The sequence below is a fragment of the Schistocerca americana genome, chromosome 8 (genome assembly GCF_021461395.2).
Source record: "Schistocerca americana isolate TAMUIC-IGC-003095 chromosome 8, iqSchAmer2.1, whole genome shotgun sequence".
Taxonomy (NCBI): domain Eukaryota; kingdom Metazoa; phylum Arthropoda; class Insecta; order Orthoptera; family Acrididae; genus Schistocerca; species Schistocerca americana.
The window spans coordinates 103,269,080-103,293,974 of NC_060126.1; the positions used below are offsets into that span (position 1 = coordinate 103,269,080).

Genomic DNA, 24,895 nt, shown 5'->3' on the forward strand with positions numbered 1-24,895 from the left:
GCATCTTCTAAGTGTCCTGCCAATAAAACGAAACCTTTAGCTCGCCTTCCCCACAATATTATCTGTGTGGTCTTTACAACTGAAGTTGTTCGTAATTTTAACACCCAGGTACTTAGTAGAATTGACAGCCTTGAGAATTGTACTATTTATCGAGTAATCGAATTCCAACGGATTTCTTTTGGAACTCATGTGGATCACCTCACACTTTTCGTTATTTAGCGTCAACTCCCACCTGCCACACAATACAGCAATCTTTTCTAAATCGCTTTGCAACTGATACTGGTCTTCGGATGACCTTACTAGACGGTAAATTACAGCATCATCTGCGAACAACCTAAGAGAGCTGCTCAGATTGTCACCCAGGTCATTTATATAGATCAGGAACAGCAGAGGTCCCAGGACGCTTCCTTGAGGAACACCTGATATCGCTTCAGTTTTACTCGATGATTTGCCGTCTATTACTGCGAACTGCGACCTTCCTGACAGGAAATCACGAATCCAGTCGCACAACTGAGACGATACCCCATAGGCCCGCAGCTTGATTATAAGTCGCTTGTGAGGAACGGTGTCAAAAGCTTTCCGGAAATCTAGAAATACGGAATCAACTTGAGATCCCCTGTCGATAGCGGCCATTACTACGTGCGAATAAAGAGCTAGCTGCGTTGCACAAGAACGATGTTTTCTGAAACCATGCTGATTACGTATCAATACATCGTTCCCTTCGAGGTGATTCATAATGTTTGAATGCAGTATATGCTCCTAAACTCTACTGCAAAGCGACGTCAATGATATAGGTCTGTAGTTCGATGGATTACTCCTACTAACCTTCTTAAACACTGGTGCAACCTGCGCAATTTTCCAATCTGCAGGTACAGATCTATGTTCGAACACAATAGGGGGAGGGGGGGGGGGGGTTCTATATCTTCTAAAATCCTGCTACATATTGACGTTAACGATTTGGGCCTGTAATTTAGTGGATTATTCCTACTACCTTTCTTGCATATTGGTGTGACCTGTGCAACTTTCCAGTCTTTGGGTACGGGTCTTTCGTCGAGCGAACGGTTGTATATGATTGTTAAGTATGGAGCTATTGCATCAGCATACTCCGAAAGGAAGCTAATTGGTATACAGTCTGGACCAGAAGACTTGCTTTTATTAAGTGATTTAAGTGGCTTCACTACTCCGAGGATATTTACAGAGTTACTCATGTTGTTCTCGATTCGAATTCTGGAATATTTACTTCGTCTTCTTTTGTGAAGGCCTTTCGGAAGGCTGTGTTTAGTAACTGCTTTGGCAGCACTGTCATCCACCTTTATACATGTGTGTACAACCCCCTGCAGGTGGAGGGCACCGCGGAGCTGCCGGCGGCGAGTCGCGCGCTGTTCCTGGAGAAGGCGCGCCAGAGCAACGCCGCGTGCCAAGCGGGCGACTACGCGACGGCCGTGGCGCTCTACACGGACGCGCTGCAGCTCGACCCCACCAACCACATCCTCTACTCCAACCGCTCCGCCGCGCTCGTCAAGATGGGACAGTTCGCGCAGGCGCTGCAGGACGCCATCCGCGCGCGCGAGCTCAACACCAAGTGGCCCAAGGTATTACGTTCACACCAGGAATAGCACTCCTCGTTCGTTCGCTTTGCTTCTAATCAGTCGTTCGAGTGGCTCGATGGTGCTCTCATCTTCGCGTGGAAAAATTCTCATTCTTGCGTAAGTAGTTCTTTAAAAGCCCGTTTCACGTCTACATCTACACCTACATCCAAACTCCGCAAGCCACCTGACGGCGTGTGGCGGAAGGTACCTTGAGTACCTCTATCGGTTCTCCCTTCTATTCCAATCTCGTATTGTTCGTGGAAAGAAGGATTGTCGGTATGCCTCTGTGTGGGCTCTAATCTCTCTGATTCAATCCTCGTGGTCTCTTCGCGAGATATACGTAGGAGGGAGCAATATACTGCTTGACTCCTCGGTGAAGGTATGTTCTCGAAACTTCAACAAAAGCCCGTACCGAGCTACTGAGCGTCTCTCCTGCAGAGTCTTCCACTAGAGTGTATCTATCATCTCCGTAAGGCTTTCGCGATTACTAAATGATCCTGTAACGAAGCGCGCTGCTCTCCGTTGGATCTTCTCTATCTCTTCCATCAACCCTATCTGGTACGGATCCCACACTGCTGAGCAGTATTCAAGCAGTGGGCGAACAAGCGTACTGTAACCTACTTCCTTAGCCGGCCGGAGTGGCCGAGCGGTTCTAGGCGCTACAGTCTGGCACCGCGCTGCCGCTACGGTCGCAGCTTCGAATCCTGCCTCGGGCATGGATGTGTGTGATGTCCTTAAGTTAGTTAGGTTTAAGTAGTTCTAAGTTCTAGGGGACTGATGACCTCAGAAGTTTAAGTCCCATAGTGCTCAGAGCCATTTGAACCATTTTGAACCTACTTCTTTTGTTTTCGGATTACATTTCCTTAGGATTCTTCCAATGAATCTCAGTCTGGCATCTGCTTTACCGGAGATTAATTTTATATGGTCATTCCATTTTAAATCACTCCTAATGCGTACTCCCAGATAATTTATGGAATTAACTGTTTCCACTTGCTGACCTACTATACTGGAGCTAAATGATAAGGGATCTTTCTTACTATGTATTCGCAGCACATAACACTTGTCTACATTGAGATTCAATTGCCATTCCCTGCAGCATGTGTCAATTCGCAGCAGATCCTCCTGCATTTCAGTACAATATTCCATTGTTACAACCTCTCGATATACCACAGCATCATCCGCAAAAAGCCTCACTGAACTTCCGATGTCATCCACAAGGTCATTTATGTATATTGTGAATAGCAACGGTCCTACGACACTCCCCTGCGGCACACCTGAAATCACTCTTACTTCGGAAGACTTCTCTCCATTGAAAACATGCTGCGTTCTGTTATCTATGAACTCTTCAATCCAATCACACAATTGGTCTGATAGTCCATATGCTCTTACTTTGTTCATTAAACGACTGTGGGGAACTGTATCGAACGCCTTGCGGAAGTCAAGAAACACGGCATTTACCTGGGATTCTTGTTCAGAATCGACTACCTATCAAAATAAGAATATGATTACTGCTGTGGGTTTTAATTTAAAAATACCTGCTATTAATGTAAAGCCTACTGCATTTGGGTCTTCAGCTCCCATGTTTCATGCATCGACTGCCAGCGCGTAAATCAGCGGGCAATCGCTTCGGTGACGTGGAATCAGTGATCAGTTGACTGCGCCGAGTGTAGAGTTCTTTAATCTTGAGTGCACTGCACTGTGCACATGTGTAGAAGTAGGGGACTACGACGTTCTCTGCTAACGTCGGAAAGTTAACCTAATCTCGCTGAGCTCGCTCGTGCTATAGTGAAGGATTTTGTGCTTTTGTGTCTTCTTAATTCATGACAAATTGCCTAGGCTGCACTACATCATGTTTTCCTCCAAAAGAAACCTAATATCAGAAAGTGAAAAAAATATATAGGTTTCACGATACCCGGACAAATAAAACACTTTTATATTCTGCATATATAATAATAACGTAAATAGATAAACATGTCAGTGATAACTGCTCCAACTCTAAAAATGTCTCCATTGAAGCAGAAAAATAATTTTTCATGTTATTTGGCATTTATGAAGAAAAGAGATAAACGATAAAGTAAAAACGCTATATGTACTGCCATCTAAATATTGTTCAATGTGCTTGTATTTATTTTCAAAAGCCGGCCACGTGGCCGAGCGGGTCTAGGCGCTACAGTCTGGAGCCGCGCGGCCGCTACGGTCGCAGGTTCGAATCCTGCCTCGGGCATGGATATGTGTGATGTCCTTAGGTTAGTTAGGTTTAAGTAGTTCTAAGTTCTAGGGGACTGATGACCTCAGATGTTAAGTCCCATATTGCTCAGAGCCATTTTATTTTCAAAAATGGTTCAAATGGCTCTAAGCACTATGGGACATAACATCTGAGATCATCAGTCCCCTAGAACTTAGAACTACTTAAACCTAACTAACCTAAGGACATCACACATATCCATCCCCGAGGCAGGATTCGAACCTGCGACCGTAGCAGCCACGCGGCGCCGGACTGAAGCGTCTAGAACCACTCGGCCACAGCGGCCGGCTTATTTATTTTATTAAACAAATAAATTACGATGTTTCGCAAAGTTTGGCAGACAATTTTCCATTTTCTTCAGTTTTCACCATTGTGAAGACATTACAGTACACCAATATTAAGCACATTCGCAATGAATTTTGCTCTGGTTGTTAATATCCTCTACTACCATTGCTGGTTAATTAACCCCATTACCACATTCCAGGTTACTGCAAGAAGTATGGTTCCTTAAATCGCAGTCCCACAGCAGACAGAATTCAGGACTTCCGCATTTTTGGAACCGACGTGTAAACACAAACGATCACTCGTGATAAGAAGGGAGTTTCAGTACAAGAATAATACGCTACGGGCGCTACACGTCCACCTGCCACGAGTAGTCGAGTGAGAAAAGAAAGACGTTCACGTAAAAGGGTTTTAAGGCAGTATCTGACAAAGCAGATACGATTTCCGCTACCGATGAGTGCAACTGCATTTATCGCTGAACTCTCCTACATTCACTGCAAAAATTTGGCGGGAACCAAGACGGCAGAAACAGACCGCTTGCGCTAAATCAGAAGGGCGCGAAAAATACAAAGTTTTGGAAATTGGCCACTTATGCTACGTAGAAGACATGGTAAATCCAGAATTTATCAGGAAAATCGGAAAAAATACATGCAGTTAAAAAGACTGGAAATATAACTAGATTAATATTGTGTGAAATTGATGATGTGAAAAGATACACTACTGACCATTGAAGTTGCTACACCACGAAGATCACGTGCTACAGACGTGAAATTTAACCGACAGGAAGAAGATGCTGTGATATGCAAATGACTAGCTTTTCAGAGCATTCACACAAGGTTGGCGCCGGTGGTGACTCCTACAACGTGCTTACATGAGGAAAGTTTCCAACCGATTTCTCACACACAAACAGCAGTTGACCGGCGTTGCCTGGTGAAACGTTGTTGTGATGCCTCGTGTAAGGAGGAGAAATGCCTACCATCACGTTTCCGACTTTGATAAAGGTCGGATTGTAGCCGATCGCAATTGCGGTTTATCGTATTGCGACACTGCTGCTCGCGTTGGTCGAGATCCAATGACTGTTAGCAGAATATGGAATCGGTGGGTTCCTGAGTGTAATACGGAACACCGTGCTGGATCCCAACGTCCTCGTATCACAAGCAGTCGAGATGACAGGCATCTTATTCGCATGGCTGTAACGGATCGTGCAACCACGTCTCGATCCCTGAGTCAACAGATGGGGACATTTGCAAGACAACAATCAGTTCGACGACGTTTGCAGCAGCATGGACTGTCAGCTCGGAGACCATGGCTGCGGTTTTACTTGACGCTGCATCACAGACAGGAGCGCCTGCGATGGTGTACTCAGCGACGAACCTGGGTGCACGAATGGCAAAACGTCATTTTTTTGGATGAATCCAGGTTCTGTTTACAGCATCATGATGGTCCCATCCATGTTTGGCGACATCGCGGTGAACGCTCATTGGAAGCGTGTATTCGTCATCGCCATACTGGTGTATCACCCAGCGTGATGGTATGGGGTGCCATTCGTTACACGTGTCGGGCACCTCTTGTTCGCATTGACGGCACTTCGAACAGTGGTCGTTACATTTCAGATGTGTTACGACCCGTGGCTGTACCCTTCATTCGATCCCTGCGAAACCCTACATTTCAGCAGGAAAATGCACGACCGCATGTTGCAGGTCCTGTACGGGCCTTTCTGGATACAGAAAATGTTTGACTGCTGCCCTGGTCAGCACATTCTCCAGATCTCTCACCAATTGAAAACGTCTGGTCAATGGTGGCCGAGTAACTGGCTCGTCACAATACGCCAGTCACTACTCTTGATGAAGTGTGGTATCGTGTTGAAGCAGCAAGGGCAGCTGTACCTTTACACGCCATTCAAGCTCTGTTTGACTCAATACCCAGGAGTATCAAGGCCGTTGTTACGGCCAGAGGTGGTTGTTCTGGGTACTGATTTCTCAGGATCTATGCACCCAAATTTCGTGAAAATGTAATCACATGTCAGTTCTAGTATAATATATTTGTCCAATGAATACCCGTTTATCTGCATTTGTTCTTGGTGTAGCAATTTTAACGACCAGTAGTGTATCTAAAGTGGTTGATGTAGCCTACTTGTCTGTCCTCTGAAAAAAGTGTTGTGATAATCCAAGTTAAAACACGCTGCTTGGAACTTGAACTGTGCTGGGAGAACATGTTCAAATCTGCAGAACACGAGGCTGTGATAGCAAAACGAGGTGGTTAATGTTGGATTGAGTTAAACCTGCCCACCACAGCTGCAACACCATTTTAAAGGGAACGACTGTTAATTTACTGTTTTCATTATAAATTCTTGTAACGCCAAGAAAGTACGACTGAAGCGCAATAAATAAATAAACAAGTTTTAATTACAAGCTATTGATTTATCAAGGATAACATGTCGTTTCTTTCATTAAAAAAATCGGCTATTTCCACAATCTTTGGAAACTTTTCCTGCTCTTATAAACTAGCAAGTTGGCTCATTCGAAATTTCCGATTTTTTCGTCCAGATTCAAGATTTGACTTTTCGTTCTTTTTCGACAGATTGTCTATTTCTGCCATCCAGGGTTTTCCAGGTATCTTAATTCAGAACATTCGGCTCTTTCTACTGCGTTGTTTACCTTTCTCCTACAATTTTAATGGAAGAGATGGAGCGCGCTGCCTGCAACACCATCAGAAGTGACATCTTTTGTGCCACAGACAGGAACAATTGTGACGGGATCCATCTTACCTATTACATACAACATTTTTCGTAATCTATTTCCATTTTCTAGTGTTGTCTTCGCCTGCAATTTTCGCATCCGATGCTTCCCTGAGCACTAAGCCAGCTACTCCTGGATGCCACAGGACATATCTCACTAACGTGCCCCTTATTTTAGTAAACAGTCTCCCTTACGTTATAGTTCTTTTTGTATTTTATCTGTCAGCTTGTAATTTAACATCCGATGCAGCATTTCTTTTAAAATGATTGCCACGTTTTCTTAACCCAATTGCCACGTTCCACTTTACGGCAGTGTTGTGCTATCAGGCGATACCCTTTCATAACCTATTTATTCAGTTCTATGTAGATATGTGGTACTAGGAGCTCACTTCTGTTGTAGGCTTTATAACACCTGCGCCAACCTACTGATTCCTTTACTATAGGTCATCCTGTGCAGTTTAGTTTCCTAGGTAGAATTATTTACTTCTCCTGCTCTTGTGTTTTTCCACTTTCATTATTTTGGAATTATTTATTTCTCCTGCTCCTGTGTTTCCCCAATTTCATTTCTGTGTTCGACCTTTTCTATGTACTTATCCTGGTAGTCTTCATCACTTTCTTATTAGCATTCCTTGTTCTTAACTCATACCATATGCTAGCTATGATGTCCACTCCCTTCAAAAGCTCTTGTACCCTTCCTAACACTAGGCCAGAAGTACTGTTACATCATCTGTGAATTTCAGTATTAGTATCTGTTCCCTTGCACTCTTGTTCCTAACCCCAAAGTTTTTTTTTTTTTTTTTTTTTTTTTTTTTTTTTTTTTTCAGTTCTATCCGTGCTTCTTCGAAACACAATGTACACAATGTTAAGCTGCAATTCTCTATAGTTCAGTCATCTGTTTCTGTGGCTCATCACCGAGCGAGGTGGCGCAGTGGTTAGACACTGGACTCGCATTCGGGAGGACGACGGTTCAATCCCGCGTCCGGCCATCCTGATTTATGTTTTCCGTGATTTCCCTACATCACTCCAGGCAAATGCCGGGATGGTTCCTCTGGAAGGGCACGGCCGACATCCTTCCCCATCCTTCCGTAATCCGATGTGACCGATGACCACGCTGTCTGGTCTCCTTCCCCAAACAACCAAACCAAACCTGTGACTCATCGCCTTTCATCGCATCATGTCGAACGTCTTACTCCACTTTATATAGTGGATTGACTTATCTATGATCACATATTTTATCACGATAGCCTGACTTTCCTTTATTCTTCGTTACATTACTATGTGTAACGGTTAAGGAATTGAGTTTTGAATTTTCGTTCTTGAAACCAAACTTATCGTTCATTATCTCTTCAATTTTTCTTTCTATTCTTCTATACATTATTCTAGTCAGAAGCTAATTAAAGTAAGATGCCTATAATTTTACACTCATCCACTTTTGTAACTACCATAACTAAATGTTCATGGCATTTGCTGTCCTAGAGTAACCGTTTCATGGTGTAAGGTACGACAATATTTTTGAAATACTAGCAACATGGGGCTCCTTTCTCTAAGGTTAGGAACAGTACGTGAAATTGGTGCAAAGTTCAGCTCTGCTTCAAAATTTAATGTATGCTGCTAAATTGATATTTCTCCCTATTTATTTCAGGTGCTCGCTCAAACTCCCGCAGATAAACTTTGGAATACGCTGCAACTGAGGATACACGTTTACGACCGTGTTACGTAATATCACACACTGGACACGATATCACACGAGTCGGAACCATAGGTGGACAACACTTTCCCATCGACAAAATGGGATTCGATTGTAACGTGCCGAGTCCCACACTACACAAAGATGGGTGAGCTTCTTTGATCTTCGAAGGAATGAGCAAACAAAAATATCTGGCGACCGGTACGGGGGTATTGGTTCTTCTAACGACTGACCTCCGCAACTAAATAAGTTGGCTGTATCACTTAACAACAATAGCCTATAGGCCTTCTCTTAAAGGGAAAATATTCTTAATCAATATCGTACCCTGGATCTAAGCTGAGGATTGGGGCGAGGAGCGGAAGGGAGCAACTCGTATTAGTTTTTTTGATTTCATGTCTAATAGTTCTGGGTACGCTCGCTACTGCTCAGAAGTGCCCATTACAAGTGCCGCCTTTCTTCAGACTGATAAAGAATTGATATATCTATCTATGTAGCGGAGCAAGATTCGAGTTCTGTTTGTGAAGGTGTACTCACCATCACTCTGCTCAGCCGAAGGGAATACCTGCGTTGTTGGTCAGTCTTCTGCGCCCGCATCGTGCCCGGATTGTCATCTGGCAAAACTTTTTAAACCCTCTTTTCGGCAGTGTAAACCCCGGTGAATTACACACAGTGGTTTCAGTGCTATCAAAGCTTACTTTTCATTTGATCATCTCCGAACCGCGTGCATTTATCCGCTTGCCGACGCAAAACTATATGCGCCTAGCTTCATCTCAATTAAGCCTCCTGAATTATTCGTCCAGACACAAATAGCTGTGGGTTATCACCAGAAAAATAACGAGCACTTGCCTCTCTTTAATCGGTGCCATAATTAAACTGCAATGGAAAGGCCAGTTTGAAAGTCCCTATGGTTCCTGACTTATAAACACACACTGATTTTATAACTGCGTAATGGCTTGGAGGAAGTCACTTTTCTACGTACGGCGTTTTATTTTGAAATAACCACTTTATTTTATGTTTTAGCGGTTCCCTATTTTCGCCGATTGGGCGTTATCGAGCTCCCTGGTGATAAAAACAATACGCAACACCAAATGTTATGGCAGCTTAAAGAAGAAATAAAACATGAAAATTATGTATATGTGTATATTTACGCCATTAATCATGCTGCTGTGTGTGTGTAGCATAATAATGCGAGACTTTATATATATATATATATAGTGTGTGTGTCGATGTGTAGCATAATTAATGGCGTAAACACGATACCAGAGGCAAAAAAAGTCTCAGTAAGACGCATATCTTAAGAACTATGAACACTTGTTCATCTTCGATACTGTGAAGCAAATCTCTTCTACTGCAAGCTCTTCGCTTTCCAAATTTTAGGAGGACGTAGTCTAGACCAAACCAAGTAAAAAAGTCCAGTAAACATGGGCTCTAAAGAGCGTATCTTAAGAGCTATGAGTACTTGTTCAGTAGAAGAGATGCGTTTCACAGTTGCAAAGATGAATACGTACTCATAGCTCTTAAGGTACGCACTTTAGAGCCCACGTTGACTGGACAAGTTTTCCTCGTTTTGGTTCATACTACCACCTCTCAAAATACGGAAAGCAGAGAGCTTGCAGTAGAACAGATCTGTTTCAGAGTATCGAGGATAAAGAACTGCTCACAGCTTTTGGGTATATGTTTTAGAGCCCATGTTTACTGAGACTTTTTTGCTTCCGGTATTGTGTAGTTTCAACTGTATGCTTTTACGCCATTACTTATCGTATACTTCGTATACAGATTTACGTGCCTTTGTTACTTCCATCGCCGTAAAAGAACTTTATAATGCGTGTAGCATGATGCAGTCCACATAGCTGTGTTGAGCTCCAGTGACCAACGGGGTGAAGTAACCCAATCGCTAAGTCATATAATAAAGTGGTCATTTCAAAATAAAGCACCGTACGCAAGAAGATGACTTTCCCTAAGAAATTCTAAGATCTACACTCCTGGAAATTGAAATAAGAACACCGTGACTTCATTGTCCCAGGAAGGGGAAACTTTATTGACACATTCCTGGGGTCAGATACATCACATGATCACACTGACAGAACCACAGGCACATAGAAACAGGCAACAGAGCATGCACAATGTCGGCACTAGTACAGTGTATATCCACCTTTCGCAGCAATGCAGGCTGCTATTCTCCCATGGAGACGATCGTAGAGATGCTGGATGTAGTCCTGTGGAACGGCTTGCCATGCCATTTCCACCTGGCGCCTCAGTTGGACCAGCGTTCGTGCTGGACGTGCAGACCGCATGAGACGACGCTTCATCCAGTCCCAAACATGCTCAATGGGGGACAGATCCGGAGATCTTGCTGGCCAGGGTAGTTGACGTACACCTTCTAGAGCACGTTGGGTGGCACGGGATACATGCGGACGTGCATTGTCCTGTTGGAACAGCAAGTTCCCTTGCCGGTCTAGGAATGGTAGAACGATGGGTTCGATGACGGTTTGGATGTACCGTGCACTATTCAGTGTCCCCTCGACGATCACCAGTGGTGTACGGCCAGTGCAGGAGATCGCTCCCCACACCATGATGCCGGGTGTTGGCCCTGTGTGCCTCGGTCGTATGCAGTCCTGATTGTGGCGCTCACCTGCACGGCGCCAAACACGCATACGACCATCATTGGCACCAAGGCAGAAGCGACTCTCATCGCTGAAGACGACACATCTCCATTCGTCCCTCCATTCACGCCTGTCGCGACACCACTGGAGGCGGGCTGCACGATGTTGGGGCGTGAGCGGAAGACGGCCTAACGGTGTGCGGGACCGTAGCCCAGCTTCATGGAGACGGTTGCGAATGGTCCTCGCCGATACCCCAGGAGCAACAGTGTCCCTAATTTGCTGGGAAGTGGCGGTGCGGTCCCCTACGGCACTGCGTAGGATCCTACGGTCTTGGCGTGCATCCGTGCGTCGCTGCGGTCCGGTCCCAGGTCGACGGGCACGTGCACCTTCCGCCGACCACTGGCGACGACATCGATGTACTGTGGAGACCTCACGCCCCACGTGTTGAGCAATTCGGCGGTACGTCCACCCGGCCTCCCGCATGCCCACTATACGCCCTCGCTCAAAGTCCGTCAACTGCACATACGGTTCACGTCCACGCTGTCGCGGCATGCTACCAGTGTTAAAGACTGCGATGGAGCTCCGTATGCCACGGCAAACTGGCTGACACTGACGGCGGCGGTGCACAAATGCTGCGCAGCTAGCGCCATTCGACGGCCAACACCGCGGTTCCTGGTGTGTCCGCTGTGCCGTGCGTGTGATCATTGCTTGTACAGCCCTCTCGCAGTGTCCGGAGCAAGTATGGTGGGTCTGACACACCGGTGTCAATGTGTTCTTTTTTCCATTTCCAGGAGTGTATGTCTATTTTGTGATGTGCCGGAGCACTTCCAGTATTTTGGCTGTACACCTTGAGGCTTTCCCAACGTCTTAAATGTTAACGAAGGTCTCAGACGTTATACTGGACAGCGTTGATGAAACCTCGCTATGTTTTGACGTTGCACCTGCTCCTCACCACCAGGCATCAATGATGATCATTGGCGGAAGACCCCAGGTGGGCAGTACACGTTGTGACAAAACACAAGTGCCAAAATAGCTCCCTGCACAGGTCTGCCGCCAATGACCAGCATCGTCGGCTTAAGGTGACGGGCGCGTGCACGGTGCGAGGTTTTCAACGACACATTCGAGGTCCTCAGCAGCAGTTCCTATGTGTTTGTCCAGAAATGAGTAACGCTTTGTCTAAGTGTGTGTTTGGTAGCCGTTCGTAACTGCAGAGCGGTATGCCTGTTCTTGCAGGCATACTACCGACAGGGAGTGGCTCTGCAGTGCCTGGGTCGCCACGGGGACGCGCTGGCTGCATTCAGCTCGGGGTTGGCCCAAGACCCCAAGTCGACGCAGCTGCTGGCCGGCCTCGTCGAGGCTTCCATGAAGTCTCCGCTCAGGGGTGAGTAATTACCTTTCTTTCTATTCTCCATCTACATATAATTCATTTCCGATCCGAGAACGACGGCGGTTCGCGCAGGTAGAGATAAGGTCGGGGACTGCATTGCAGCATGTTCCAAGCGACAATTGCGGTACGCACGTACACGCGCTTTGCGCGTGATAAAAGCCTGTGTCCCGCAATTCCCTGACTTGAATAGAATTTGTCGCCCACGACCACCATAAGCAACACCATATCGTTATAAATAGAATAAAAAGTTCATTAAATAACTCGCTACGATCGCGTGTAATGCTCACATTGCTTACAACATTCACAGCAGAGCGCTCGTAACACTACTGAACGCTCACTGGCTGTCGGAGAACGCGTGACGTAGGCGCGCAGAATAAGCGTTAACTCGACTGCCATCGTTCGTGATCTCCAGTATAGTATATGGCCACCGTAACGCCGCGTAAGTCTGGGAAAACTGCGACGGTTACGCGCACTTTATTAATAATTTCTTAAGATCGTTGCTTGATTCAATAAGCTGACGGTGCAACCTCCGGTGTGCGGGCCAATCGAGAGTGATCGGTTTAGAATCGCACGGTCGATATCTATCGTTTGGAGCCTGCGACTTCGTAAAGCAAACATTCTTAGAAGTTACCGATGTTGATATGGATTCCACTTGATTCAGATTTATTGATTTAGAACTTCTCTGCCAGGCTATAATGTTTTCATGTTCATGTTAGTTTTAAAAATACGGAATGCATGATTGTTGTTGAAGAAAGAACAGTGGGAATAGCTTGTGATTTTAAATTAATTTGTAATTCGTGAAGCTATGAATTTTCATTTTCTTCCTCTGAGATGCCTTGGACAGGGCAGGGAAGGAGGTTAATTTATTGTGTAGTTTTGTGAACATGCCTCCACCATTTGCAAAGTTTGAAAAAATAAATAAAGAAATGTCTGATGCCATATGCGATACTGCCAAAGCTTGTATTAAGAAAGCAGTGAGATACCTAGGATAGAGCACGGAAGGAGGTTAATCTGTTGTGTGGTTTTCTGAACATGCCTCTATCTTCTGCATGGTTTGAAAAAAAAAAAAAGAAATGTCTGATGCCGTATGGGATACTGCCAAAGTTTCTATGAAGAAAGCAGTGGAGGAATTGATGGAAATAACTACAAATAAATAGATCCTGGGGTAGATATTCATGACAATGTATCTCCTACAATAGTTGTGTCTGTAGATGGGACCTGTATGAAAAGGGGTCACACATCTCTGTATGGAGTTGAATCTGTTATTGGTGTTGACTCGGGTAAAATTCTAAATGTAGAAATTATATCTGAATACTGCCACCAGTGTGCAACAAGGAAAATCTCCAACAATGAAGACAGTGAGAAACTGTGGCAAGAAAAGCATGCAGTAGCAGTCTCTAAAAATTATAGTGACTCAAGTAGGGTCATGGAGGCTGCAATTGTGAGGCCGTTCTCCAGGTCTGAGGACCAGTATGGTGTTAGATATTATAAATACCTTGGTGATGGGGACTCCTCTTTGTTCAAAGCTGTAACTGATGAAAATTCGTACGATACAACAACAGAAAAGTTGGAATGTGTAGAGCACATCCAAAAGAGGTTTGGTAGTAGGCTTCATCGCTTGCTGAAAGAGAAGAAGGTGAATTACTTGAGGATGGAAAACCGCTAGGAGGAAAAGACAGGCTTACGCTGAAAGAATTTGATTATCTTCAGTTATTTTATGAGAGAGCTGTCAGGAAAAACTCATACAATTTAGAGGCAATGAGGCGTGCTGTGTAGACAATTTTTTTCCACAAACTATCCACCGAGCAAGCACCATTGCACACCCTCTGTCTGAAAGACGATTGGTTTAAGGTCGGCAACAGCAATGAGACGCATTCACATAAACACTCGTTACCAGAACCTGTTATGAATGCAATTAAGCCCACATTCAGGTTTCTTGCAGACCCTGGTTTATTGAGGAGGTGTTTTCACGGAAAGAGACAAAATGCAAATGAAAGCCTCAATAATTTAATTTGGATTAGAGGCTCAAAAAGGACATTCTGTGGACTTGAAGTACTCAAAATAGGTGTCTATGGTGCAGTTTTATGTTACGATAACGGAAATAATGGCAGAATTGAAATGCTGAAGAGAGTTGGTATAGATCCTTGTGTTTACAACAAAAGTATTTTACACTATCGATGAGAGCGGGGTCAAGAAAGCTAACAGACCAGTGCCTTACCTGCAAATACAGGCCTGGCAGATTCGAAGAGGAGAGAAGAGACCTGGAGGATGAGGAGTATCGGTTTGGGGGATTTTAAAATTGAGGTAAGCTTATTACATGGATAAGTATGAGAAGAAAATCTTTGAACCTCATTTTCTCTGTTTTTCATTTTTTTACGTTATTAGGAGCCTTTTCTGAAAAAGTATATGCAATAATGCTAAGAAATTTTCAGGAACAGTTCACAACGTGTTGCCTTCGCCCTGGGGCTAAAAAATACGAGATCCTGCAATCACTTTTTGATTTTTAGGTGGAAAAAGGTTAATTTTGGATGTGCAAAATTAAAAACTGTTAATGATACAATTTGTACCATAAATTAATAACTGTAGTTCAGTGGTCTTACAACCTTTCAGGACACTACAATACAATTTTCAGATTAATTGCATGATTAGAATTTCAGTTATGACTTTTTATAAAAAAGACAATAAAAAATTAAAATTTCACATTTCTGACAAAATATTAATCCTGCATATTTCATTATATTTTTCTGTTAAAACACAGCTCTTTTGCTTTACACATACAAAACCTTAGATTTTTACATTAATGAATATGGCTGTAATGATTTTTTAAAGTAGATGTTTACATTTTCCGTTACATCCCCCCTTAAATGTATAAGTTGTCTTATTTTTTACGTAAACTGAAATTGTAGTTACTATTAATTTACCTTTCACATCTCCTGGTGGATGTCCTGCGCGAACATTACCAACAAAATAAGAAAACCACTTTTCTATATACCCTCGGATCTCGCTTCTTTCTTTGGATTGATACAGTCAGAAACAGAAAAGAAATAGTTACAATATATTATTATATATTCAGAGTCTCAACCATGGAGGTAAGAATAAGGGGAGATGGCGCTACGTATCCCAGCCGTACTACGTTTTGAAGCCATGGGGGCGTGGCTCGCTGCCATGACACTCTGACCAAAACATTGCCAGTGTGCTATAGCGCTGCGTGTATTACAGTCGCTAATTGCACCATATACGCATGTAACGTCATCAGATTGGTTGTTTCAAAGTTTTTGTTTAAAATAAAATCTCGCAAAGGCGAAATTCCGCGTTTCTTCTGATTAAAAATAGTTTTTAATGTAATATTACGAATAGCTAGCCTTCAATGTAAACGATACGATTTTGTTAATTCAGTAATAAACGTGTATCACAAACTAAATAATAGAAACTGAAAACTAAGTTAGCTATACCCTCCCTCCAAAGCCCCATAAATACATCTTGTTTGTAATACGTACTGGGACATTTGAGTTACGTTACACTACTGGGAAACACTGTTCATTACCACCAATATTTACTGAAATACGGTACACAGAATGGCAAATCTACAGTGTGTCCTGTTTAGGCCTATACTTTACGCCAGTTAATGTAGTGTTAGCTTTTAATTTGGTACATGATGAAGACAAAGTGAGTTACTCAACACTTCGATTATCGGCGATACGTACGTATTATACTGAAACGTGAACTTGAAAACTAAGAATTTAATTCTTTGAATCAACATACCTTTTGCAAATGTTTTGGGTGTGTAGGGAAAACTGATGCTACAGCATTTTCTCGGAGCCTTACTGTTGAAAGGGAAGTTCCGTCTATGTCCTCTTCTCGGAAATGCTGAGAACATACAGAGCTCCATTTAGACGCACGCCAATTCTTCCTCCTCACGGTATTCTCCCACAGAGCTTTCCGACTTTCATTTTTAGGAAATCTATAAAATCATTCAGGAGAAAAACACGCTATAGTACAAGTACCGCTGTAGCACACGTTCATTCACAATGAAGTTGTAAAATCACACTTAACGAGACAACTTACACATGAAATGTTATTCCCTTCGATTTCGCATCACAATCGGAACGATTCGTACATCCGAACACCACCCAAGTCACCATAATAGCGCAAAATCCTTCCAAAAGCGAGCGACAAGCCTATGCACACACGCTTACAGCAGCAATGTTTTAGTCGGATTGAGATGGCTACCCTCGGCTTCACATAGCTTCACAGCTGTGACGTCACGGCGTCTCCCTCTATTCTTACCTCCATGGTCTCAACACACAAATTCTTTGGTAGACTAATGGAACGCATCGGAACATTTCCAATAAATTCATTAACATCTTTTTCCGTTCTATAGCACACACACGTGAAATAACGCAAATTTATTATGGCGTAAACTTATTTAAAAATGTTTTTAGTCATTCATTAAAATGTTGGCGCCTTTGTAACGGGGTAACGCGTTACTTTTCAGTAAACAATTGGATGATATGTTTGGAAATGACGAAGGTGAAGGTGATCTCGCAAATTACGAAAGTAAACTTCCAAATATATCACATCCTTTCGTTTTTCTATTAACGACATAAGCATATTCTTTGACAACGTCGGTCGTCGTGTGGAATACCCGTTGCAGGGAAATAGTCTGTGAGGCGTTCATGCCCATTACGGTTCTTGCCGTAAAATTATACGAGTAGTTGTAAATCATCTCGTTGTTGGCCTCGTAAAAGACCAGTTTTCACCCAAAAATATACCTGTAAAATATCTGCGAGTGTATTACTACAGCGCACACGACCCTTAGTCTATCTACTTACTTTTGTGATCGCCAACATGCAAGCAAACAAATGTGCCGTCGGCCAGTTTGATCAACAAAGGGGAGTAGCGATTCGAACAACTGGAATGGTAAAATTTGAGTGCAGTGTCTTTAGCTGTTTGATGACATTTACAAACACAAGCTTTTGTGGTTGATGCTGCATATCAAACGAACCATTCACCGATTAGGCCGTGTGACCTTTTACGTCACATATATAAATACCAACGAAGTAGTCCATGGTAATGTTTGGTGAAATCAGTTGCAAAAGAAGAGTAGTATTCACAACAAAGTGCCAGAGGTTGAAGTGCTCGTGAAAAGTAGTGAAGCCCACACAATACTAAGTACAGAAAGCTGGTAGAAACGTGAAATTGATAGCAGTGAGAGTTTTGGGGGAAATTTAGGTGTATTTTGAAAGGATGGGAAATGGAAGGGGTGTCTTTGTTGCAGTAGACAAAAAACTCAGATCCGCCAAAATAGAAATTGAAGTTGCCTGTGAGATTGTTTGGGCAAGATTCAGTATCAGGGATGGGCATAAAAAGATAATTGGTCTTTCTACCGACCACCAGAGAAAATCTCAGTTCACTTGCACATTGGTACCCCAATCATACTGTGTTATTGGTGGAGACTTTAATCATCCAACAATAAATTGGGAAAATTACAGTTTTATAAGTGGCGAATGTGATAAGACATCCTATGAAACTTTACTGAATGCTTTCTCTGAAAACTACCTGGAACAGATAGTTAGGAATCCTACTCATGATGTAAATATATTGGATCTAATGGCAACAAATAGACCTGACCTCTTTGAGGATGTCCACATTGAAACGGGTATCAGTGGCCATGACGCAGTTGTGGCTACAGTGATTAACAAAGTACAGAGGACAACTAAAACAAGCAGGAAGATATATATGTTCAGTAAACTAGATAAAAAATCAGTAACATCATATCTCGGTGAGGAACTCGAAACTTTCAGTACAGGTCAGGAGCATGCAGAGGAACTCTCTGGCCCAAGTTTAAAAGAATAGTGGAGCATGCACTAGATATATAAAGAGTCACAATTATTGAACTATATGAAAATAAATTAGTTACAAACTATGGTGTGCACAAACTTTATCCAACATGTAAGCGTTACTATAGATATATTCAGATTAGGTAATGACATGTTCGATATGCCTGCCATCGTTGGCGATGATGTGGTGCAGATGAGTAGCAAAATTCTGCATGACCCGTTCAAGTGTCAGAACATTGATGCTGTTGACATCCTGAATGGCTGTTTTCAGCTCAGCAGTGGTTTCAGTGTTAGTGCTATACACCTTGTCTTTAATATAGACCCACAAAAAGGAGTTGCATGTGTTCAGATTCGGTGAATATGGCGGCCAATCGAGGCCTATTCCGGTGGCCTGTGGGTACCCCAAGGATGGAATTCGGTCCCCAGTGTGCTCCTCCAGGACATTAAATGTTCTCCTGCTTCAATGGGATTGAGCTCCATCTTGCATGAGCCACAACTTGTTGAAATCAGGGTGACTTTGGATAACGGGATAAAATCATATTCGAAAACCATCACATGCCATACAGTAGTCGTTGTGACATCAACGAATATCCATGACTGGACATTGCACACCACACAGTCACCCGTTGAAGGTGAAAAGACTTCTGGATTGTGAAATGCAGATTCTCAGTCCTCCCAAATGCGCCAGGTTTGCTTATGATGAACCCATCCAAATGAAAGTGGGCTTCATCACTAAACCAACAACAAGGTGCATGTGCATACTAATTTCCATCATTCCCTGCAACCAGCTGTGCAGTTTGAATGTCCTGACGCAAACTGTTCAGTAGTTATGATGATTTTATTTCATATAGTTCAATAATTTTATGCACCCAGTAGAATAGTTCATAATCGGAGGGAACCTCCAGGATATACAGTCACTGCAAATAAACTTCTAAAGAAACAGAGATTATTGCGTAATAGGTGTAAAACAAAGCATAGGACCTTAGATAAAGAGATGCTGAATGAAACACATTTGGCTGTCAAGAGAGCAATGCATGATACCTTCAATGACTACTGTAGCGGAATGTTGTCAAATGACATTTCACAAAATCCAAATAAATTCTGGCCGTACATAAAGGCTGTCAGTAGCACTGAAACTAGTGTCCAGTCCCTAACAAATGAAACAGGAATTGAAACTGAGGGTAGCACAGCAAAAGTTGAAATGTTTAACTCCATTTTCAAATGTTCCTTTACAAAGGAAACCCAAAGAGAATTAACCCAATTTAATCCTCGTACCACTGAAAAGGTGAATGAAATAAGTATTAGTGTCACTGGTGTTGAGAAACAGCTGAACTTGTTAAAACTGAACAAAGCTCTAGGCTCTGATGGAACCCTGCCAGATTCTATACTGAATTTGTGGCTAAGTTAGCCCCTCTTCTCACTATTATCTATAATAGATCACTTGAACAAAAAACGGTGCCCATTTCTCGGAGAAAGGCACAGGTCACACTTGTCTACAATAAGGGTAGTAGAAGTGATCTGCAAGACTACTGTCCAATATTCTTGGCATCGATTTGTTGTAGAATCTTAGAACATATTCTGAGCTCAAACATAATGAGGTACCTTGAATAGAATGACCTCAGTGCCAACCAGCATGGTTTTCAATAACATCAATCATGTGAAACCCAACTCACACTTTTCTCACATACTGAAAGCTTTGGATCAAGGCAAGCAGGTAGATGCAGAGTTTCTCGATTTCCAAAAAGCATTTGACTCAGTACCACAACCACGCTTATTGTCAAAATTACGATCATACAGGGTATCAGCTGAAATTTGTGACTAGACTAAAGACCTTTTTGGTAGGGAGGACACAGTGTGTTATCTTGGATGGAGAGTCATTGTCAGATATATAAGTAACTTCTGGTGTGCCCCAGGGAAGTTTGTTGGTACCTTTGTTGTTCATGATGTGTATTAATGACCTTGCAGACAATATTAATAGTAAAGTCAGGCTTTTTTGCAGACAATGCAGTTATCTGTAATGAAGTATTATCTGCAAGGAGCTGCATAAATATTCAGTCAGATCTGGATAAGATTTCAATATGGTGCAGATGTTGGCAACTTGTTCTAAGTGTACATAACTGTAAAATTTTTCACTTCACAAAACAAAAAAACGTAGCATCTTATGACTATAAATACCTGGGTGTAACACTTTGTCGGGATATGAAATGGAATGATCACGCAGGAGGTAGTCTTTGGTTTATTGGTAGAATACTGGGAACGTGCTGTCAGTCTACACAGGAGATTGCTTACAAATCACCAGTTCTAGAATATTGTTCAAGTGTGTGGGACCCTTATCAAATAGGACTAACAGGAGATATTGAACATATACAGAGAGCACAAATGGTCACAGGTTTGTTTGATCTGTGGGAGAGTGTCACAGAGATACTGAAGGAACTGAAATGACAGACTCTTGGAGACAGGTGTAAACTATCCCGAGACAGTCTATTAACAGTGTTTCAAGAACTGTCTTTAAATGGTGACTTTAGGAATACACTACAGCCTCTTATGTATCACTCACTAATCTGAGGATAAGATTAGAATAATTGCTGCACACACAGAGGCATTCAGTCATTCTTCCCATACTCCATACGTGAATGGATCATGAAGAAACCTTAATACTGATACAATGGGAGGTACAGTCTGCCATGTGCCTCACAGTGGTTTGCAGAGTATAGATGTAGATGTAGGAGAAACACTACAGTTCTATAACTCCGCTAGTTAATAATTCGTCTACAGAATGCTGGAACTTGGGATGGATGGACAAATGAAAACACAGATATCTTCCTACTATATTTGTGGAATAAGTGTGTGCCTTCTACACCTACATTAGTTCCTTCACAATAGCTGAAGGGAAAAAATGATCAGGTGAAACAGAAGATAGTATTCATGAAAAATTTAGTATGAGTAAAGGTTTAGAATGATGTATTCGTCTTTTCCGTAGCAACCCTGGAACCAACCTTTCGGCAACTGGAGGCAATGAAACTGGACAAGTCACCATTTGTGATAATCTCAGTGGTGGGACAGGAACTGTTGGCGGTGGGCCAGTATGCAGCTGCTGTCGTCGTGCTGGAAGCCGCTCTTCGCATTGGTACCTGCAGCCTCAAGCTTAGAGGCTCCGTGTTCTCCGCCTTATCCTCTGCATATTGGGCACTTAACTCGCTGGATAAGGTAACAGTATTATGTAGAGATAATGTACATCACAGAATCTCTTTGGTATTTGCAACATACGATTATGCTTAAAAGAATAAATTCTTGAAACTTATTATTTCATAAGTTTTTGTTTTTGCGTAACCATAGAAACTGCCTTCAAGGATTAAGCACTTTACTTGAAAATCTCACTCTAACCATCTCTTCCATGGTCTTCTAGTTCAATACTTGTTTTGTTATTCTGTCTTGTGGTGCCCTGTCAATATATTCTGACCATCTTACTCTCTTTTTTTATTAATTAATTAGGCAATTAAGTCCCTAAGTCAGCTCTGATGTTTTCATTCCTTATTCGATCGATCAGGCTGCAACCTTTTTTCTCGCCTTTGTAATGTCAACACCTCTGAGCTGTACTTCAAACCAGGTTTAGCCATTACTTCATTCAATTTTATTTTTGTTTCTTTCCACACTTTGTTGCTTGGTGTTCTGTGTACCACACATCATCTGATATATATTTTATTTATTCTGTTTTCCTTCTCAAGTTGGTAGTTATTGTCTAAACTGATAAGTAAACTATGAAGCTTGTTTTAAAATCTGAACATTTAGTGCAATTTTAAAATGTATGGGGTCTTTTCCTCACATTCATTGGCTTCACCAACTTCCACCAGATTATCACTTTTCAATTTAATCTAGACTTTAGTCTACACTCCAAATCAGTCTGTCACCATAACCAAGATTTCAGACATGGTTGTGCACCACACCACACATTATTACTTGTCATATAGGTCTATAGCTTGCCATGTTGTCAACAGAACCTTTCAGTCGTGAATCTGGATATTCAGATAATTAGTAGAAAGAGTGACTAATCAGGTATGTTTTTTGAATTATTTTAAATGTGTGGTGAATGCCTTGTGTTTCTGACTACAGTCTCTATGTGATATAGGCCATCAGTTACATGCAGCAAGATCTTGCTGTCGCCAAAACGCTGGGTGACATAGCAGGCGAATGTCGGGCACATGGCAACCTAGGTTCTGCGTACTTCAGCAAGGGCAGTTACAAGGAGGCGCTGACTTCCCATCGTTACCAGCTTGTTCTTGCTATGAAATGCAAAGACACCCAAGCAGCGGCTGCAGCACTGACAAGCCTTGGTAATTATGTGTGTACTGTATATTTCCACGATAAAGTCCTCATGCGCGCGCACACACACACACACACACACACACACACACACACACACACACACACACACACACACACACACACTTACATGGTAAATAGTTTTTTTTAGTGGTTAATGTGTAGAATCACATATTTAACATATCAAGGTAATGGGAAAGAAAAGACTTCACAAAAATAAACTTCATCTCAGGCAAAAGCAATGAAACAAGCTATAAACCTTCTGGTATAGTTTGTAAATTTGCCATACTTTCAAGAGCATACCCAAAATTTGAGTTTGGGAGTGGGAGGTTACAACTCATTTCAGTTTTGTGGTGGGATGGTATTCATGAGCAATGCCTCTGGGTATACTTGCTACTAGTCAGTGTCCATCACATGTATGGGGTTTCTTCATACTGATACTTAGCTAATATGTCTATCTGTCTGGTGGGGCAGTATATGAGCTCAGTTTGGGGGGAAAAAAAGAGTAAGGGCTGTGTAGTGGAAGTCCTCCTCTGCCTCTCACTGGTTGTGTCATTGTACTCATCATAATAATATGGTTCAGTTGAGAACTGGAGGAGTCGAGGGAAGAAAGTATCAACCGTCAGTTTAATAAGGATTAGTCTGATCACAGTATATGTCGTGTTTCCAATTACACCACATGTTAGTAACTGGTAGTTCCAAATGTTCCACTAGAAACCAGTGTCTACTATACAAATGGTTGAGTCTTATTGTATGTAATGTCTTGCCTTTGAATTTAACCAAACATATTAACGTGCAGTATTTGAGAATATGCTCTTATGAGTTAGCACTTTCTTTTTGTTACCACTTCAATATTTTAAACTGGTAATAAAAGGAGAGAGAAAGGATGGATTCTACTTAATTCATGCATTAAGGTTAGTTGTTCTAACTTTTAACACTTTTTGATCTTTTGGTTCATTATAAGATTTTTCTGCATATTTAGTTGATATTCAAAGCTTACAAATCAAGATAAAAAAGAATTTGCTATGGCAGGCTTACTTCATGGTGTCACATTTATGCCTCTAGTATTTTAAGTTCTTGTATCTAGTAATTAATGAAATATTGGTAACATTTTTGCTTGAAGTGTCCAGTTTCCATACTATAACATCTCACATTTTAGTAAGCAGTTTCTTTTTCTACACAAAAACTGCTGTAAAGCAGACTAGGTGTTTTGCTGGTCATCTGTTTCACATGTAGGAGTTCTGGTCATGTTTGACGTTAATCAAAAACTGTCAAACAAAGCTGTTATTGTATCTAGAATGAAAAAGATATTGTAGTGTAAAAGTATTTTAGCCAGTAAAGCATGTCAAAATGTGGCTTATGGAGCCAGATCAGATGTAGATGTGTAGGAACTGGCTGTAGAAGATGACCAGTGAGTATGTTCCCAGTGTTAGAAAGCTGTGCTAGAAAGGTAGACTAGGATTTAATTTTCTGTTGGCCAAATGATCGTTAGAGATAGAGCAAAAACTCAAATTGGACAAAGATTTGGGATGAAGTCATCCATGTCTTTCTCAAATGAATTATCTCATCAGTCATATTAAGCAATTTATAAAACTTATGAAAACGTACATCTGAGTTGCTGCACAGCAATTCAGATCCTACTATTTCTGGACATGGGTCCAGTGCTTTACCCATTATGCCACCTTGCTTGGTTCTGACAGAAAGTCAATAAATCCAACAGAAATGTGGAAGAGGTGACCAGGGTGTTGTGAGGTACAGAGCTAAACTGTGGGTATGAAGATGATATGAAGAGAAGAGAATATATTAGTGGTATGCTGGTTGAAGACAATCAAATTAGAAAACATTACATTGGTGAAATAGTGAAAATCCTTTGAAGAGAAAGCAAATCATAAAATGAAAAAGTAGTGTGTAAAGCAGGCTGTTTCTTTCCCCCCCCCCCTTAGCTTCATTGTGTTTCCTACTTTTGGTGAATATGCCTCATTTATATTTGAATTTATTTAAATATATCTAAAAACAAAGATTATGTAACTTGCCAAATGAAAGTGTTGGTATGTTGATAGACACACAAACAAACACAAACACACACACAAAATTCAATCTTTCGCAACCAACGGTTGCTTCGTCAGGAAAGAGGGAAGGAGAGGGAAAGACGAAAGGATGTGAATTTACTTAAAAGTATATTTATCACTTTTAACACCTTGAGAA

At 42.1% G+C, this 24,895-nt stretch overlaps 1 protein-coding gene across 1 annotated transcript in view; it reads left to right on the plus strand.

Annotated features, from left to right (window-relative positions):
• The window catches only part of LOC124545596 (tetratricopeptide repeat protein 28), a 232,198-nt gene that overhangs the window by 116,603 nt on the left and 90,700 nt on the right, over positions 1-24,895 (plus strand). Inside the window, exons 3-6 of the mRNA XM_047124544.1 lie at positions 1,341-1,592; positions 12,377-12,524; positions 21,351-21,577; positions 22,497-22,701. Of these exons, the coding sequence (XP_046980500.1) occupies positions 1,341-1,592; positions 12,377-12,524; positions 21,351-21,577; positions 22,497-22,701 (832 nt within the window). The remainder of the gene's footprint in view (positions 1-1,340; positions 1,593-12,376; positions 12,525-21,350; positions 21,578-22,496; positions 22,702-24,895) is intronic.